Source organism: Erpetoichthys calabaricus, chromosome 1 (assembly GCF_900747795.2).
Source record: "Erpetoichthys calabaricus chromosome 1, fErpCal1.3, whole genome shotgun sequence".
In the NCBI taxonomy this organism is placed as follows: domain Eukaryota; kingdom Metazoa; phylum Chordata; class Cladistia; order Polypteriformes; family Polypteridae; genus Erpetoichthys; species Erpetoichthys calabaricus.
This window is the reverse complement of record NC_041394.2, coordinates 90,921,478-90,942,102: the sequence shown is the minus strand read 5'-3', so window position 1 is coordinate 90,942,102 and position 20,625 is coordinate 90,921,478. Positions and strand designations below refer to the sequence as shown.

The 20,625-nt window shown below is 35.2% G+C and overlaps 1 protein-coding gene across 1 annotated transcript; it reads left to right on the top strand.

The window, feature by feature from the left end:
* The first annotated feature begins 5,746 nt into the window (after positions 1-5,746).
* On the top strand, positions 5,747-17,426 carry six7 (SIX homeobox 7). The gene is made up of 3 exons (XM_028794882.2): positions 5,747-6,604; positions 15,035-15,198; positions 15,411-17,426. The coding sequence occupies exons 1-3, from the start codon at positions 6,188-6,190 to the stop codon at positions 15,607-15,609; spliced, it is 780 nt and encodes a 259-aa protein (XP_028650715.1). The 5' UTR covers positions 5,747-6,187; the 3' UTR covers positions 15,610-17,426.
* Positions 17,427-20,625: the final 3,199 nt, after the last annotated feature.

Sequence of the window (20,625 nt, the reverse complement as noted above, 5' to 3'; positions counted from 1 at the left end):
ACAGTTTACTTCTGTCACAGTGGAAACCAAACAGTCAGATTACAGTGGATAATATTCAGTAACCTTGTCTCACCAGCAGTGTTAGGCGTGATCCATAATAGCAATGAATCACTGAAAGAAGACATAGCGTCTTATACCAGCCTTCTTGAGTCCATCACCCCACTTCACCACAACGGTCTCGGATTTATCCATGAAGGCTATGCGTCACACAGACACATGGTAAGACAGATCAGCTTTGTCAGACCTCCTCAACACTTCAAGCCAAAAGTCATGGCAAAGATGACAAATTACACTTAATGAAGAACAACAGCTCATAATGCAGGATTACTGGGCCACGAAATAAGCTTCAGACTGCAAACAAAATCAACAACAGCATTTAATTATACACACTTATGATCAGTTGCATGTTGTACAAATACTGAAAATGTCTGTACAATATTTGAAAATGTTATTTTTTTTTATGTAAAATAGCATGGTTTCTTCACTTGACAAGAACAATCCAGTGAATGCTAACACTTTGTACAATAAATTAAATACAGAAGAGCAGACTTGCTGATTTGAATAACTATAGGAGAGAAAATAATAATAAAAAAAACAATCCGAGTCTCACTACATATAGCATATATATGTCATGTATTAAAGATTTATATTAATTACAAAATCTGTGAGTGCTTATAGAGGAGAAACCAAAAATAAAGTAATTTCAACCAAGACTAGAAAGAAAAATAAAACGCTTTTTTGTAAATTAACACATTATTTTTTTTTAGATAACAGAGAAAACCTTCCAGTGTTCATAAGTTTATTTTGTAAACAGAACAATATCAATTAAAAAAATAAAAATAACTGAAACATCAATTTAATTTTGTTTGTAATTTGCCAAGATTGGGAATAAACTCAGAGAACAAAACCTGGAATACTTAAGGCACAAGCAAAATCATGAGCTTATCGCAAGGTGAATACAAGCACTCACATACACTAGCATCATTTTAGTGTCACCAAATCTGCATAGCCTCGTTAATTTCTGACAACCTGCTCAGAGGACGCGTCAAATGAACACTGGGCAGCCATGATGCAGGCATGTACTCGTTCTGAGCGTGAAGTATAAATGAGCCCTAACAGTACATGGATCTCTTCATCACTTGAATTGGAACCTGCTGTCTAAGAAAACAATTTCAGTAATATGATATTGTAAAGGGTTATTAAAAAACATTTTATGTACACTAATAATATATGTAAATATACTCTATTATCACTGTTGTATATGAATATAACTCGCTGTTACAAAAATATGTAATGATCATAATTGTGATAACCCTCTGATGAAGTGACTAGGAAATTTATAAATGCTCCAACTTTCAAACCAGCTAGTCAAGTCACTGAATGCACCAGAACATTATGTCATGAGTACATTTTCTTACTTATTCTTTTTAGTTTCTGTTTCAGCAACTATGAAGTTCTAGTCCACAATTTTAAAATTCTCAAAAGGCACCAATAAGTTAATGTAGTAGAATTCCTACATTTAAACAGTGAATCGTATACTAAAAACAGCAGTGGAAATTCAGGGTAAGAAATTTAAGATAGAAACAAACAAGAAATTCTTAACATAAAAACTCTTGGAAATCTAGAATGAAGTACATAATTAACTTACTTTAGATCCTTCTGCACAACTGGGCGCATCAGGCAACAAGCATTTTCCATTGATTTTGGTCAACAAGCTGTGGTTTCCACAATTTCCCATGTGATTTGACAGTCTTCAGATCATCTTGGAATGTTCTTCAGTTGGTTCTTGGGGGCCTGCTAATTTTTCTTCTTCCCTCCAGGGGGACCCATTGGATCACAGTCTTTGGGTGGTGGTTGTCTGGCATCCATAGGACATACCTCAGAAAATGCATCCTGCGGTACATGATGGTCTCTTCCAGACTGCAGAAGTCAGTCCTTCTTATAATTTCGACATTTGTAATGTGGTCACAGTAAGGTGACACCCAAGATTCTGCTCAGGCATCAATACTGGAATACACTGAGCCAGTAGGTGACCCCTTCATACTCTTCCAAGTCTCCACATAACAAAGTTCATCATGAGAAGGAATAGAAATGGGGAAAGGAGGAAACCTTGTCTCATGCACATCTTGATGTTAGTGCATCTATCCTCATTTTTTATGCAGCAACTGGAGTCCTGGTAGAGATTCTTAAAGACGTTGATGTATTGCGGCAGGATGCCATAACTTCTTGAGATGTTTAACAGTGAATCCAAATGGACACTGTCAACAGCCTTTTTGAAGTCAATGAAGTTGATCCGGAGTGGCTTCTTTAGTACATTATTATATACATGAATTTCATACCCTTATGTCTTTAAAAGTATATAGATGAGATATTGGGACATCTTTGGTGTTAGTTATCCAGATGAGCATGAAGAACTGAATGGCCTCTTCTTATTTGTATTACTGGTTAAAACTACCAAGGCCAAAGTTTCTATAGATTAACCTGTCCATCTCACTATTTGAATCAGTACAATAGTTTTAAAAGGGAATGAAGACCAAACACATAAAATGTGTCTATAACCTCATCCCACACATAAATAAAAATGTGTCTGGCAAGGTTGCAGGTATACTAGGACAGGGCCCTAAAAGATCAATGCACAAGAATTGAGAGGAAAACAGCACCAGAAACAGATAAATCCATACACATAGATTTAGGATTCATGTATACTCACAAACAAAAATATTTTAAATTGTTGTGGAAATATGAAAAACTACAAGAACAGCAGAGAATAAACTTTTGAACTGTAAACATTCAGAAAGAAGCTAATAGATATGCATATCATAGACATATAAATTCTTAAAATTTCTGATTACAGTCAGAAAGAGAGGTTCATAAAAACTTGTTCCACTTATTCAGCAAATATTGTAAAATGTACTTAAATAAGGTGATAGGAGATGAAGACACAATAAACGTGCATCTATCTTTTGTGTTTCAATGGCTTAAAATCTGAGTGCTCTCTTTTTTTGTAATTCATTAAGCAATCCAGCTATCGGTCCTTCTCTCCAAACAATGTCACCTGGACTCAGCTGGAGAGACAAAACCTTAGTCTCAGACAAGGAAATAACCTTTTTTCTTGTTATAACAAAGAATTGTATTTGATGAAATTGAGATGGTGCCCTCACAGTTGTTGTTCCAACTTAAACAAGCATTTAAAGCTAAGCTAAGTGCTTTGTTTTTCAATAATGTTCATGCGCTTTGTCTTACACCACCTTCACTGAGGTGTGTGACTGCTTTTGGGCTAGCATGCTCTTGTAAAAATACCACAGCACCTGCAATGTAGAAAGTGAAAGGGAAGGGTGATCGCCTGGAATGCATCAACTATAGGGGGTTAATGCTGCTCTCTGTGCCACTTAAGGTCCATGCTAGGGTCATCCTTGCTAGGGTCATCCTCAATAAGATCCGTGATCACTTACTCACCACCTGGTTTTACACCTAAAAAGTCTACCATCGACCACATCCTGGCACTGTTCTCATGGAGTGCAAATGCGAATATCGGCGGAGTTTCTTTGCATCCTTTGTCAATTTTCCTAAAGCTTTCGACTGAGTTGATCGAGCTGCCCTGTGAGACAGGGAGGCTTTGATTGGGGCTCTCAAGAGACTGAGCGAGGAGTCTGAGTGTCTGGGCTGGTAAGTGTCCTGGATAAAAACCAAGATCCAGGCCTTTAATGACCTTTTGGGCACAGCCGTCAACAGTGTGTCTGTCTGTGGAAGGAGTTTTGACCTTGTCAAGTGGTTTACTTACCTCAGAAGTGACATTCATGTCTCTGATGACTCTTCCTATGAAGTCAGTAGATGGATTGGGAGAGCATGGGGGTCATGAGGTCACTGGAAAGGGGTGTGTGCTGCTCTCAATATCTATAGAGTCCTGGTGCATCGTGTCTTGCTATATAGTTACAAGACATGGACGCTATCCAGTGACCTAAGATAAAGACTGTTACTGTGGCTCTTCGGAGAATCCTTAGGTAACTGCTGGTTTGACTTTGTGTCGAATGAGCAGTTGCTCATGGAGTCCCGAATGAGGCACACTACCTGCATCAGTTATGGAACTTTGGCCACGTGGTGCAATTCCCCAAGGGTGATCTGGCTGGAGCAGGCCAAGGAGAGGTGTCTCAGAGTGGAAATGGGGTGCTCATAATCTGGTAGATGTAGAGGACAGCAACGTGCCCAAACGGGCACCTCATTATCAATATTGTATACTATGGTAAATGATAGGAAGCTGATTTCTAACACTTGGACTGAGACAGTTGACAGTATTATGCAGTTAAGGGTACTGAGATGGTTAAATGGAAGCCTCTGAATTACAAAAAGATCAAAATTCAGAAAAATTCTATTTGAAAAAAAGAGCCTATTTCCTTAATGATAAATTGTTTGATGAGGTGTGGATAATTTGAAAACATTTCCTTGAGAAAGTCTTAGAATTCCTCCTATACAACAAAAACACACATTACAAAACATGAAGTAATCTAATGTTTAAAGAGACGAAAAAGAGAACAAGAAAGAAAACTGAAAGAGAGAGAAAGTAGGAAACTTGTGAAAATATGCAGACCAGCTGTTAACAGAGGTGGAACCCAACAACTGTAACACATACATTTTTTACAAGCAATTGTTGGCGTTTGCTTTGTTTCCTTTTCCACCAACTTCCTTTACTTGCCAGGTCCTGTGCGAAAATAGAAAGGCCTGTGTTTTCTATTCTGTAGCCCGAAGTCAGGTAATTTGGATCATGCATGTGGGTACAAAGAAGAAACAAAATCTGTTTAAAAGACAAAAAATACAGATACTGACTAGAGAGGTGATAAGTAGTTTGTAGTTTTTGGCAGATTGTGTATATCTAGAATCAAGCATTTATTAGCACAGCATGTTGGGAGGATTCATGAAAACCAAGAATGAGATTAAAGATATTAAATTTATCTACACCAGGATGGTGATGTGATGTTGCAGGCACACGTGTGATCCATATGCAAAAGTCAATCTTTTGATCCTATCAAGTAAATTTTAGTATTTGTTTTTTTCATTTCTTTTCATTAATAACACAGATGTATTGATTGATTTTATCATTTTCTTTAGTGGTGCCATGCTTTAAAAAATATAATAAGGTATCAAATCACTCATACTGTTAATATATGGAGCTTAAAGCATGGTGAATTCTTGCCATTTTATATAATATACTGTATGTTGTGTCATTATTACTTGCAATATAGGTGATTCAAAAACCTACACAAGAACCAATTTGTTGTGTATTTTATTTTGAAAGTATATTAGTTGATCACATTGCTGTATAAATAAACATCACTTGAGTGTTACATTTAAATACATGTAAAAATCGTTTAGTTGAATATGAAGAGGCGTTGTAGTTAGTGGGACTTAAAAGTGCCAGTATATATCAGTAGATTACCTATAGTTAAAATGCTCTTCAGATTATATAGCGCCATTCCGATGGAATAGTTCAACAATACTCAGAGTTCTTGTTGGTTTATAATCACGTCTGGAGTATTATTGTGTCCCGATGAAGCGAATTAATTTCTGTCTTCTCCTAAGCCTAACAAACGGATCAGCGTCGATATGTGGCTCCAGGCCGGCCCCCGCTTAGCTGTTAATGTGCGAAGAGATAATCCAAGTACCCCCTCCCCCAGGCCCATTACGATGCTAATAGTTCCTCAGGTATATATACAAGTAAAGATGGCACATTGATCCTTAATCACCAGTCTTTAATACTGCAACACCGACCAGAGGAAACAAGAGCATTCCTGGACATGAAAAGGGACAGAATATATTTTTTCTTTACCCGGTGTGCTTTGTCCACTGTGAATTTTCTATTTTATATACAAACGAAGTATTAGGATTTCGTTTCATACAGTGACTACAGCGTTAAAGGCATGCAACTCGAAGACTGGACTTTCTGAAATATTTGCAACCGCAAATTAACGGGACATTTCTCTTTTGGTATAAAGAAAGGCAAGTTAACCCGCTAGGACAACCAAGAACGGATATCGAGGATTGCGTTTTTTTAAAATTTAAATTCTGTCACTTTTCCAATTACAGAAGGACATAATGCTCTAATAAAGCCAGTCTGAATGAGGTCAAGATCTGTTCGTTAGAGCCGAGTAACACTTGCACAGGCGTGTCCCTCACTTGCTGTTTTACACGCAAAATGTTCTCTTTGCCCGGTCTTCCCATGTTCACTCCGGAACAGGTGGCCCGCGTATGCGAGAACCTGGAGGATACGGGTGACATGGAGCGCCTGGGCCGCTTCCTCTGGTCTCTGCCCTCTGCCATGCCCGGCTCGGCTACGGATGCCCTCAATCGGCATGAGTCTGTGATGCGTGCTAGGGCTCTGGTGGCCTTTCACAGTGGAAATTTCGAGGCTCTGTATCAGATCCTGCAGAGCCACCGTTTCACACGTGAATCACACGCGAAACTACAGGCGCTCTGGCTGGACGCGCACTACAGAGAAGCTGAGAGACTGCGGGGGCGCCCCCTTGGGCCAGTAGAGAAATACCGCATCCGCAAGAAGTTCCCACTGCCGCGGACAATCTGGGACGGTGAACAGAAGACCCACTGCTTCAAGGTAATCAAATATATCTTAAGAATAACACGTCAGTATTTTACTTGCCTGATATGCTCCCTCGGGTTAAGTCCTACAATCAGTTCAGTTCCTTTCAGGGAACTGTTTATTACTACTGTGAAAATTAAACTGCACAAGTCGAATCCAAGTAGCTGTTAACAACTAATATTTTACCTGTGCGTGAATAACGTTAATTTGTAGAAATTTACAGTTCACGAACGCAAATGAAATGCAGACGGAATCAAATCATAATACACTAAATCTCTAAACGAGTATTTGCTCTTCTTTAACATGTGTATCTAACAATCCACACAAAACGTTGTTGGTTTCCAAATATCTACAGAAATACGATCAGCTTTTACGAAAATAACGTAAGGCTTTGCTATTTATTATGTAAATGCTTTCTTGCGCTTGCTTGGTTTGATTTTACTTGTTTTGTTTATGAAGCGTCATTTGATAGAGTGATTAGTGAAGGCGCGATATAGAGTTACCAATTTAAAGTATATCTTATGGGCAACATTTAAATGAGTCGTAAACTTTATTGTTAAATTAGTCCAATTTTTCAGGTACTGAAACTTCACGTCAGATTGTTTAGCTTGACGCATTCATGTTAATAATACATTCCACGTACTGTAGCTACTCCAGTTCAGATGTTTCAAGTACGGGTATTCTAGACTTAGTACTGTAAAACTCTAAACGTCTGATGCTCCTAAAAATGTCACGGTCATACAGTGGATTTTATTTCTCCAGCTCATGTGGGAAAATCTTTTGGATAACCCAACTTTTGGTCCTGAACTTTTCAGTCTAGCCTAATTATACCTTTAATTTTCCCGACTTAGGATAAAACTGTCAGAGCTATTTTTAGGCAAATAAATGATTTAGGATCAAGTTTGTGAGATTTTTAATCTAGTGTAGTGAACTAAAAGCTCTGAGTGCATTTAATTCATTGATTACAAGAGAGATGTGGGGAAGAAAGATGTGCAACTGAAAATGAATCAATTAGGAGTGAACATGTCTGAATATTGAGGATGACACAAAACATCAGAAATCTATACTCCAAACAGTTTACACAGCCTGGGGATTCAAACTCCTCTAACAATATAAATATGATAGCTTTTCAGTATTTTTCACAAATAATAGCTAGCCTGCAAACCTTTCTTTTTAAAATATTTTTTTACTGATTTTAATTAGAAACAGATAATATTCCACACAGTCAAGTCAAATTTAACAAATCAAAGCAAAATTCAACCCCCCAACCTTTCTTAATTAGTGATTTATTTTTTGCAGAAAGAATCTGAAGTCTTACCTCTGCATTCTACTTACCTGTTTCTGTCTTGTAAAAGAAGGCCTAGAACTTTGGTTATGTTGTCTTTATTAAGCATCCTGATAGAATAAGATGGAGCTTTGCCTGACATTTTGTCAGCTCTAAATCCACAATTTAGTTAGCACAGTAACTGCAAAAAAGGTAGAATTTTGTATAGATTACTAAAGCTAATGTGTAAAATAATTATATACAAATGTAGTTTATCTTAGCATGTGACCCTAAACAACATTCATACAAATTATTTTGTAATAAGTATTATATAATGGTACAAGATAACAGCAAGAGTAAAATAGCTCCTAAAATACATTAATGCATTTTTACAAAGTATTTGAAAGACATATTAGACACTAGATGCGTTTATTTTATTTTTTTATACTATTTGCCCATATTTACCTTGACATGTTTGATGACAAGGGCTAACACAGTACCTAGTTTCAGGAGTGTGTTTGGAGATAGGAGGTCCTTCTTGTGTCTGTGTGGGATTTTCACTAGATACGTATATTCTGAAGGTGTGCAGCTGGGTTAACTGATAATTACTTGAATACTTGAATGTGGTTGTGATTTTAAGTGTCTCCTGTGATGGACTGGGACTTCTCCAGCATTTGTTTTAACCCTGCACTCAGTACTAGAGAGGTAGATTAGGAGAAATGTTCTCACAAACAAAAAGGATTTCATCACACAGAGAATTATAGAACTTCTTTAAGTATGTGAGGATAAATACTATTTATGATCTCTTTTGAAAGTTAAATAGGAATAATGTATGCAAGCAAATGTTCATGGCAACTACTCTCAATTTGTGTCTTCAGAATATGTGATTCAGATACACCAACAGCACTTTTCTTTGTACACCCACATTGACAATCATGGTCTTCCATTTTGAACAAGTACTAACATTCTCAGTACAGTGGAACAATAAGACAGGAGTATCTTTATGCACCCATCTATTAGTAAGTTAAAATATAAAACTGATGTTCTAAAGTCATTCTGTAGTATTTTCCTTTATATTTTTATATGACAATATCATCATAAAAACATAAATATGTAAAATAAAAAAACCTTTAAAAGTTAAAAATTTTTCATAACCCAATTGTATACTGTAATGTATTGTGCTTTCCAGAACCATACTCATAAGGTTAACGTTTATTTTCAGACAGCACACAAATCAGGGCAGGGTACTATAGACAAATAAAGACACAAAAAATTGTAAATGTTGCAGCTGTGGTGCAGTTTCTTGGGTACACAAGTTTTCAGATTCAACCTCTGTTTCTCAGTTTTATGTTTGTCATAATAGGACTTGAGTATGGCCTGTAATCAGTCCCAAATCCTTGAGCTGCAATGCCAGAGTACAACATTCCATTTCCAGAACTGTAAGGTGCATACACACTTCCTCTCACCAGAATGGAGCCGTTGATCACACCTGCTTTTTCTTAACCCAAAGGGGGCCAATTTTTGTTCCTAATTTATTGGATTTGATGAATGGAAAGAGCGTTCACCTTGACTAACCTGGTGAACTTAATATATACAGTATATTTATATGTTATATACATTATGCCTTCTATAGCTTAGTTGTTAGAGAGAAAAAATGTATGTAATTTGATTTACTTCATCTAAAATTTATAACCTGCCATATGCTGGCATTAATAAAATACAGCATCAGTGAAGGGCTGTGTCAGCATGCCTCTGCAAACAAAATTTATGAAATACAGTATGATATGTCTAAAGTTTCCTTTATGTGTCTTTTGATCAATTAGATCAATAATTCAATGAAACCAAAGTGAGTATTCTAAATCTTATTGCAAGAAATCTGCAGGTAGTTCTATAATGATTCCTAAGAGATCACTCAAGCCAATGTATTATTTTAACCATTGAGTTAATTGTTTTTTCATTAGTTTGCAAATTGTGAGTTTTCAATTACTATGTGCATCAAGATGTGGCTATTGCAACTTGAATTCAATGCTTTTTTATGCATATTGGTGAAAACAAAAAAAGACAATAACATGAATTGTGTTAATTGAAATTAATATCAAATTAATCTGAAAATGCTTCAACAGTTTACATATCAAATTAATGAATAATATGAAAGTTATCTATATACAGAGTAGCACACGGTATCATGGATGAAAAATCTTGCACCTGCATTACAAACACTGACACATTGTCCACTCACATACAGCAACAGAATATTATGTTGGATTTAGGGTAGTTTAGATTATTTCAAATTCATCCACCTCAGTAATACCTGTGTTTATAATGTCAAGTCAAATGTGTCATTTGTACTCAGTACAATTAAATTTTTAGTTTCATGTCTTCTCATTAAAATTGACAAATAGCAATGCTAACAAAATAAACATACAAACAGAAAGTATACTAGCATGTAACGTATACACTATATACATGTACAATGTTATAATATATATACATTTATTCACGCACACATACACACACAAATGTAAACCACTTGCATTTTACAATACAGTATTTATTCTTATGATTGACTATTCAGCAACGTTAACACTTGTGAGTAGAAACTGTCCCTTAATCTCGTGGCTTGTGTGCCAGTGTACTAGTACCATCTGCCAAAATGTACAGTAGAAAGGATACAAATGGCTGTGCAGGATGGCATAGGCCTTTAATTATATTGTTTGCCTTTCTAAGGCAAGTATGTGTTGTAAATGTCTTGAATAAAAGGCAGCTGGGTGCCAGCAATATTTCCTGCCACCTTCACTTTTTGCAGTGCTTTACAGTCTTAAGCAGGTATCATACCAGGATGTGATGCAGCTAAGTGAGGATCGACTCTACTGGGCACATGTAGACATTTGAGAGAACAGATAGAGACATGTAAGCTGTCCTCATGTCTGTGGAAGTAGTGACGCTGGTGAGCCTTTTGACACGAGCCAAAATGTGTTGTGCCCACTTCATTTCCTTGGTGAAACGACTCTTCAAGAAATGTATACAAGTGCACTCTTTTGACAGTATCCCCTCTGATGTAGATGGAAATGTGGTTAGCTTTCTGAAGTCTACCACCAGTTTCTTGGTTTTGCAAACATTATTGAGCAATATTATCTATTTTACACTATTTTACTATAATCCTAAATTAAAAAGTACCAAAAATACAATTTCAGCTAAATTCTTTTGTAACTTCAGGCAGCTAATTTATTTTTGCATGTAGTCCCATAAAATGGATTAATACAGACTAACCAGGGAACAAGATACTCAAGACTGGAGTTAAAACTGATTATTACAAATTGCAAGCAAAACACATTTCTTTAAATTGATGCATTATAAAAGAGCGAAACAAAAACAATAAATATATAATTGATTTAATAAATATGCCCAACCTCCTGACTGTCATTTAGGGCCATCAACAGAATTTCATCCCTCACTGTAACTCTGGAACAGAATAGAGTTCTTCTTATTCAGAACCTTTAATTCTGTCAAAAAATTACAGTATACACAAATACCAATCTAAAATAAACAAGTTACTCCTGTGTGGCACTTTACTTTTGAATTATGGAAAAATAAAATGCTATTATATACACATGAATATGTGTCTGTTAAAATACATTGTTAATCATAAATGTTAAAAATAACCACTGTATATTTAGGTTAGCGTATGCTTAAGAATTGAGGAAATGTGTTTCAGTAAATTGAGTTTGTATTTGTGTGGATTTCACATTTATGTGCCTTTGTTATTTGCCTTTACTAAGTTAAACTTATAATGAACAATCCTCTGCCCATCTTTGTTATATGAGCTGTTAAGATTTTTTTGATGAGTCATTAAAGGTTTTAAGAACCTGAGGACAGTTGTAAACTCTAAAGCACAGACAGCTACTGTAATGTGTAAGAAGTGCATGGAAAATCTGATTTGATCACAGGGAGCCACAATAAATGCTACTTATAATTATAATAGTTAATTATAATGATATTATCCCAGTTTTAACAAATGAATAGAATACAGTATTAATGTTAGAACACATCATTAAATAGTAATACAGACTGACTTTAGTTTTTCCAAGTCAGTAAAGGTGACTCTTTGCTTTGATCCTGTGGCAAAGTAAAATTGACATTAATCATTCAAATAGAAAACACAGGACTACTGGGATCAAGGAAAGATAATCAGATAATAAAGGGTCCCAGTGAGGTCTATCCAATTTAGTCCTATGACAGAAGGATGCAATTTACATAGTGAGTTCTTTTTTCACAGTAGTAGAATGTTGGCTTTGTAGATTCTCTTACCAAATATTGTTCACACTGGAAAACACTTACGACTATAGTACAATCACCTTGGCAGATATGTCTGCTCTTTTATAATACAACTGTTCCTTTTTCAGACTATCCCAATTCATTTCACAGTTGCAGTGGGGTTGGGTCTATCACTGCAGTTTTATAAGCAAGGCAAGGACCAACCCAAGAGTGAGTGTTGGTCAATTGCAGGACACATTCACACACATTCACATTTGCACAAAGATAGCCCATTTATAAAGTTCAATTAACTCCACATGTACATGTTTGGGAAGTCAGAGGACAAAGCGAAACACACATTCACAAGGAAAAATGATATATTTCACACAGACAATGATCTGACCAGGATTCAATGCCAGACTACTTTAGCTATAATGCAGTAGTAGCACAAAGCACTTTGTCATACATCTTAATACTCTTTCATCTAAATTTTAAATTATTGTGTATTTAGTAAACAGTGAAGAAGGATACAATAAACTTTTACCCTTTGGACTAAACTGGTCATTATGATTTTTCTTTCATGTCTAGAGCTAGTCTTTTAAATTTGCTTACAAGAGAGTTGCATGGCGGCATAAAAATTAGTGCTTCCATTTTCCAGGATGAATTTGGTATACATTTTAATGTTCTCTTTGTGTTCCAAGTATGTCAGTGGTTTTTCCCTCACATTTCAAAGACATTCTTATTCTTGTAAATGCCACCTCCTTGGGATCATTAATGGTTTTTTTTTTTGGCCTTGATGTAGTTTAAGTAAGCCTCTTTTCCTTATTAAGTACCAATGCTTCTTACGTGTTAATACTTCCTAATGGGATATTAGGTTATTTTTATAAATGTTTTAGAAAGATTCAATGTGCTCACACCTTGATGTCCTAAATTATATCAGACAGCATCAGAAGGTAAACATAACAAACAGTCCTGAGACCAATGGAGAAAAAATTCCTATTGCAATGTGTCTAATTTTTTTGAATAACCATGTCTAAAAATTTATAAAAATGACAGAACTATTTTTGCTTGGTTGACAGTTTTATATAAATATTCTTGCAATACACTTTTATGTTTTCTTATTTATTTCTACAATTGGAGCACTGGCCAAAATCCACATGTTATACAGTCTAATATAGACCAGATTTACTGGTAACAAGAATAATAATGTTAATATGGAATTAATAACAAAAAAAAATCAAGTAGCAAAGAAGAAATCACTGAGATTTCCCTGATTTGATACATTTGAATATAACAGTACAGCAAATCATTCAATGACAGAATAGAATGCAATTTTCTCTATTAAGCCCAATTGTAGATTAACATTTCATATTCTAAATTTATTCGCTTTCATATCCATGTTACTTCAGTGGTCAACAGGGTGCAGACAGTTGACTTCTTTTTATATTTGTTTCTGTATCATTACTCCAAGATATATATTGATTACTAAGGTAATAATTACAAAGGTAATAATAGTACACCCATACACTATGAACTTTGCAATTCTATTAATCAGAAACGGCATGCCTTTCAGTTTATAAAAAAATTGATGAACACATTTTATAACAAAATAGTATATTAATGAAAGATAATCCTGAGAATTTACCAGTAATTCATACTTGGGTTCATTTATTTTGTTCATGGGATAAACTGATTTTCATGACATGCTGTAGACAATTTCTGTTTTTCAGATTAATGCACATAATTCATAGTTTTGTGAAATTAATTTTGTGACATTTATTGTTCTATAGAATATTGTTACTTAGACGTCTTCTGTCAGTTTAATCTATTTAAATAGTTATTTTAGCATTCTAAAACAATAAACATTCAACTAATTCTCAGAAATAAAAGACATTACAGTATTTGGCAACTGAATACTTTAGTGACCAGCATGGACTTGCTAACAATACTATAGTATTTACAAATACAAAATAAGTATTCCATATATTTAAAGTTTGTTTCATCTTTATGAATATAAACTTCATGCTCTGCTTATTTCAGAATTAGAATCAAAGCTTAAACTGACAGCAACAAGCATACGATAGAAACCGATTAAAAGCCACCAACCAACATTAGACATGTTTTGGATTTGTGAGGAAAATCTGGGAACATGTAAAATATGCATTTTCCATATAGACAGTGGACATGAGTATGACTATATTGTACATTTTTACTTTAAGTTACATTATATATGCAAATAAAAAGTAAGCAATTAATATACAGTGCATGATCTAAAAAAATTACAGCACAAATGTAGTATTTTTAGCACTTGTTTCCAGGAGGAACTTCTCTTCTTTACTTGGCTGTTTGGGCACCTAACCTGCATGTCTTTGGACTGTGGGAGGAAACCGGAACACCCAGAGGAAACCCACGCAGACACGGGGAGAACTCGGGTCTCCTAACTGCGAGGCAGCAGCGCTACCCCTGCGCCACCGTGCCGCCCTGCAGTATGATCAAATATTCCTTATTACATTAGTAAAGCAGCTGAAGTAACTTGGGAGTATATGCCATTGATTCTAGTAAATAAAAATGTATTTTATAGTACTTGATGAAGTTGAAGAACGTTCATTCAATTAGATGTCATACTACTTTAGTTATACAGTGCACAAATAGAGTGATAGAGTTGTACAGAAACTGCTATGCTATACAGTAACTCAGTGAAGTGTGTTTAAGGTAAGACATCATTATCAAGTTGCTTGTTTTCGAAAAGTATTGCTTTCACAAACAGCCAAAGAGTATTTTGCTCAAGCTGAAAAATTGACCTTCTACATGACTTAATGCTTGAAATGCTCCTTATATGTTGGAATAAAAACTTTTTTAAATTAATAATGAGCCCCTATCTTTTAAAGCTGTTTTGGACATTACTAACTGAAAACATCAATTTGCAGGAAAGAACTCGCAGCCTGCTCCGTGAATGGTATCTGCAGGATCCATATCCTAACCCTTCCCGGAAACGGCACCTAGCTCAAGCAACTGGGCTGACTCCAACACAGGTGGGCAACTGGTTCAAAAATCGTCGCCAGCGGGATCGAGCAGCCTCTGCTAAGAACAGGTCAGTGTACGGATAATATTTCAAAATTCTGTGCAACAAAGATGTCCATTTTACTCTGGGGAGACCCATTCTAATGGAGGAGCTGTATAGCTCACATATACAGTATATTACATTGACAGATGTATAATTACCTTTGTCTTTCATTTTTTTTTTAAAAGAACAGAATCTGTAGATGACAGTAATGTTAACTTTAAACATTTTGTGTCTTTTAGACTTCAACAGAACGCCAGCCTTGTCTCTTCCAGTGTTTCTCTTGACTGCTCCAACCGTGACTGCCATCCACATCTCCAGACGGGTTCTCCTTCCCATCCAGGAAGTCCTGAGACCAGCGACTGCAGCATGAGCACTGAACAAAGAGAAACGTCCACCCCTGACATCTCTGTGTGCAGCGACAGTGACTTTGAACCCTGATTTTGATATCTGCCAATAATGCCCAGCTCAAGATTCCAGCACTATCAAACACTGAAGAAGGATCTTGGCTTTTGGTTTTTATGTTTGCTTCACTCTGTCATAATCAGACTTGCATTTATATAGCGCCTTCTTCCATATGGGATCTCAAAAGAAACTGACACACCAACATGTACCCACCTCAGAGGTGGATTGTGGTGGTCATATTGTGCCTGCACATAACATGCCCAAATTATGTTTTACTGCTTTAACATAAAATAAATACAAGTTGACAGGCTGTGCCTGTAGTGTAATAGTGAAGGATTTCTGACCAAGCTTCCTTAAAAGAGGGAAAGGATCATAAACTGGGAAATACATCAGCCTATAGAATGAACTGTGACTATGTTCTGAAGCACAACACTACTGCACACAATCAAAAAAATGGCTGCTGCTGAAAGAGCCCAGTGAGACAACATGAAAATAAACTAAGCCCTTAATTTAATGAAGCATACATTTTTTTTCAAAAAGTACTTGTTTGCATCTTAATTGAGCATCTGTGCTATTCTCTTTGTCCACAGGTGGTATTAAAGAAATTTCTGGGGATCAGAACATCAGCAAGCTCATTCACCTCTTGAGAATAAATCAAAATGGCAGCGTTAAAATTTATTTAAAATATTTGGTTTCGCTTTCTTGTAGGGAAAACGAAGACAACAGCATTGAATACTGCTTTCCTCAGGAGGTGATATAATAAGCATATAAACAAATTAACTATTTTGACTTTGATTGGAACAAAACCACTAGAGTTCCATGGATACCAGAAAATAATCTAATGTGTTCTCTTGTTTTGCAAATGTTGTATTTAAGTGCATTGTTATAATGTGAAGCATTAATATACAGTCCCATCACCTCAGAAGTGATATTTATAAATTAGTTATGTTTAAAATTATGTAAATTGTATTCAAAATGTATTGTCAGTTGCTTTTTTTGGCAAAATCTTATAACATGACTTTAAGCACTCAGGCCATCTTAAAGGAAGTGAAACATATTTGTGAGTGTAATATCAATGTCCTCTTAGTATTTATTTTTAAATCATCAGTAAACTTTCATTTATATTTTTGACAAATTATATATTGCATTTGGTCATCACTGGAATGCAGTAAGTTAGGGAAAATTATACTATGGAAGTGAAATTAGTCAAGCCCACAAACACATAGCAAAACCTGTCTGTTGACTTTAAACTCTAAGTGGAACCAGGGAAAAATATGGGCCACAGACACGACATATAAACCTGAAACTATGTCAGCTTAGTTTCAGAATAGTTTGGTTAAAAGTCTAGGTGAACTCCTGAGCTTCTTTGATTACTTTGTGTCTTGTTAAATGCATCTAGTTTCTTATGTTATGGATTCTGATGCAGACAACCAATTTTATCATTTTGTTTTCATTCCCAATGATTTTCTTATAAGTGACAGCTGTGCTCTTTAGCTGTAGTAAGCTCTGAGATAATACAGCTATCTCGGTAAACATATAAAATATATTTTCTGTCGATGAATTTTTGTAAAATGTTTTTGCTTGACGGATTTGCTTATTTAAATCTGTTTGTGATTAATTAGATCCATCAAGATCCATGAAAACTGTGAACAAAAACTTAAACATATATAAAAATGATATAATTTATTATGCAACAATTCAGTATCTAAATTTTACTAAAGCGCAAACTAATACCCACAAACTCATAAATATTATAGGTAATTATACATTCAAAAATAGTATGAATACCATTTATTGATCATTACTAGAATAATCTTGTTTTACTGAGCTATTATTGACGAGTGCAAAATCTCTTGTTTTATCATTTCTGTTGTGTTTTCTGTGTCTTGTGTGACTGTTTCAACTGAAGCTTAAAGAAATTTCTTTTAAAACCATAATCCTGGCTATTTTGATAGTATAAACACCTGTAAAATGCCAGTTAGTTTCATTATGGCATTGCATAGAGCTGTGGTGGGTTGGCACCCTGCCCGGGATTGGTTCCTGCCTTGTGCCCTGTGTTGGCTGGGATTGACTCCAGCAGACCCCCCGTGACCCTGTATTCGGATTCAGCGGGTTGGAAAATGGATGGATGGATGGATGGGCATTGCATAGAGTTAACACATATCTGAAATAATTGACCAAGAATATTAATTCTTGTAAGACGCTATATAAATGCAAATTGGTTTGTTTTTATGAAGACATCTACTTGTTAGGAAACTCCCCAGTGATCTTGTCTGCTTTGCTGCTGAGTGTACTCAGATTTGCCACAGAGGAGGCACAGCAGCACTGTAGTAAAGATGCGGAGACCATGGGATGATGGGGAGCATCTTTCTTAATGTTTGTTGATGTTTCAGTGTATTGCCTTCAGTATTGTTCATTGTGCTTTACTGTGTTTTGATTGTGTCTTCAAATGCTGTACCATGTTGTACTGTGCTTCTTTTTGCTTCATATTGCTTTTGTCTTTCTTTCCCTTGTGTTAACACACTGAAATACAGATTTGTGTTCATTGTGCTTTGTCACAATCACAGTGTGTTAGCACAAATACTTCCCTATGTTTTACCACATTTGGTATAATTGTCTATGTGTTCTCACACTTGACTGTACCCCACGTGTTACCTGATGTATTTATGTGATAGCACACTTTGAACTCCTGTAAGTGTGGCAACCAATTTTCTTTGTCATGTTGGTAGACTACATCAAGTTCCCTGTATTGTTTTTATACTTTAAATAACTCTTCTTTTTTAGCACACTATACCAAACAAGTTTGTGTGTGAGCAAATTCCTGTTTGTTTGCACACTGAAGCCATCTCCCTTGTGTATCATTCACCTATGTGTTTTCTTGCTTGGCCTGTTTTACTCTATGTTCAGCACCTCTGTGTTTTTCTTTTCTTTATTTCCGTTTATAACTCTAAACATACTGTACTTTGCCTGAACCTCCTAATTTCGATTTTTGCTATCATCATGCTCTTAACCAGTATTTTTCATTGATGAATCATTAATATATTTTAGCAGTATGCTGCTGAAAGGATCCCACAAGTGACAACACATAACTTGAATTCAATTTGAACAAAATTTGTTCTTAAATTAATAGCAGTAATATAAATGCTTATATAAGTAGAAATATGCAATAGGTGCAATGAAACTTACGTCGGCGGTATGAGTATAATCACAGAAACAATTTAATTCCAGAGATCATTTAGTCTATTGCTGACCAAAATCAGTAATTTCTTGGATCAAGTTACAGTACCACATAGCCCTACTTTTTTCATAACTTTCATGTGCATTTTTTATATCTTCAGAACATTCTCTGCTCATTCTTTACTGTAATTCAGACCTTAAAAATTCTGAGATTTTGCTCTACTTTTAACATAGTTTAATGTTATTTATTGCTCACATTTTCTAGTTCTCACTCTTCATAATTTCTTTTAAACTACTGTTTTTTCCTGGTTATGTATTTTATAAATCATTTCAGCTTTTCTGTTTTCATCTCAACAACCAGTAGGTTTTCACAAGTAATTCCAGGCTATAGCATACCCTTCTGTGTTTATTACCTGCATGTCCCCTTGTTCCCCTGTTATTCATATTTGAAACATTGTCGCTATAAAGTGGTCAGTATAGTCCCAGGGCACAATTCTGACTGGCTTAGCGTATTTTGCATGTCCTAAATTGGGGCATCATAATTCAATTTTGGACAAAAAAAGAAAAGAAGAAACACAGGAATTTCAAAATATTCAAAATTCAGCTCCAGAAAAAAGGAGCACAAAAAGCAAAGCAAAAGTGAATATAGCTGCTAAAGTGACAGCAGCCATACTTGTGAAGCACGCAATGTGACATTGGTGTTAAATGGCAAAAGACAGTTGGCACAAAAGCTTTTCTTATTTATTGTTCCTGTGCCTTTAAACAGAGGTAAGGGGATGGTTATTTTGTTATTCAAAATGACTGACACCTCTCACTCAATCGCTCTGGGTTTCTCAGGACACAAATGGCAACAAATGTTTTTGGTAACACTTTCAGCTAACCAATCAATAATGACAATCGAATATATTTAACCTAGCTTCATTGGAATTAGTGCAATGGTCACTGGAATTATTTTCCTGCTCATTGAAAAGTGTTTCCAAAATTTGACTTTGGTTTTTTATTGTACTTAATTTTGAAAACAAATTTCTTTTATTATTACAGCTGTGTTATAATGAGCTTCAGTGGTTCAATCTCTGATTTTTCATTATACTCTAATTACTTATGATATGACCAGTAAAGATCTTTTTACAAAGGTATTTTGACTGGTTTCAGTTTTCCAATTAAGACATTTTGAAGTGTTGATGTCAGGTGAATTGTAATATGTAAATGTTTGAAACTATTTACTTAAGATCAAAAGTGCCAGTACAATTCACATATTTGAGTCAACTTTAACCTATATAATGAAATGAATCAAGCACATCACTGTTGCTCACATCACTTACAAGTCAAACTGGAAACTGTAGTGTTTTCTACTGCAGACCAGCTTTTAACAATTGTTATTGCAGGAATTTATAAAAATGACAGATTATTGTTATCTGTAATTTCTTGTTAATTATTGGTGGGTTATATAAGGTGTCACCAGATTTCTTTTTTGTATGTATATGTTGTATATATTTAAAATAAAAGAAATTATTTTTATCCAAATTGTTCGTGAAGTCAATGAACAAGGGATTTTTAAAAAATATTTATTAATAAAGAGTAAAAAAACTTCTTTCAAACTGTTCTCTTGCACGTAAGTGTGGGTGTGTGCATAAATTGGCTCAAGTGATGCCAAAGCTTCTGAGCTTTGCTTTGGCACAACAATTTGTGCAAAAGAATAATACTAATAGTATCAAATACAATGAAATAAAAACACTGCATTGACATTTAATGTATTACCAAAACGAGATAAAAGCAGAAAACATTATTGTTTTTAGTTAAAAAACAAATATGAAAAAATAGGATTTGTCTGGAATAAATTAATCAGGTAGGGATGGAAACTAGAAGCAAAAGAAA

What these genes read in the sequence shown, in the direction of transcription:
- six7 (XM_028794882.2), top strand. Translation starts at nt 6,188, where the DNA reads ATGTTCTCTTTGCCCGGTCTTCCCATGTTCACTCCGGAACAGGTGGCC. An exon ending in AGAAGACCCACTGCTTCAAG is followed by an intron (nt 6,605 to 15,034) that starts GTAATCAAATAT and finishes ATCAATTTGCAG; the next exon opens with GAAAGAACTCGCAGCCTGCT. An exon ending in GCAGCCTCTGCTAAGAACAG is followed by an intron (nt 15,199 to 15,410) that starts GTCAGTGTACGG and finishes TGTGTCTTTTAG; the next exon opens with ACTTCAACAGAACGCCAGCC.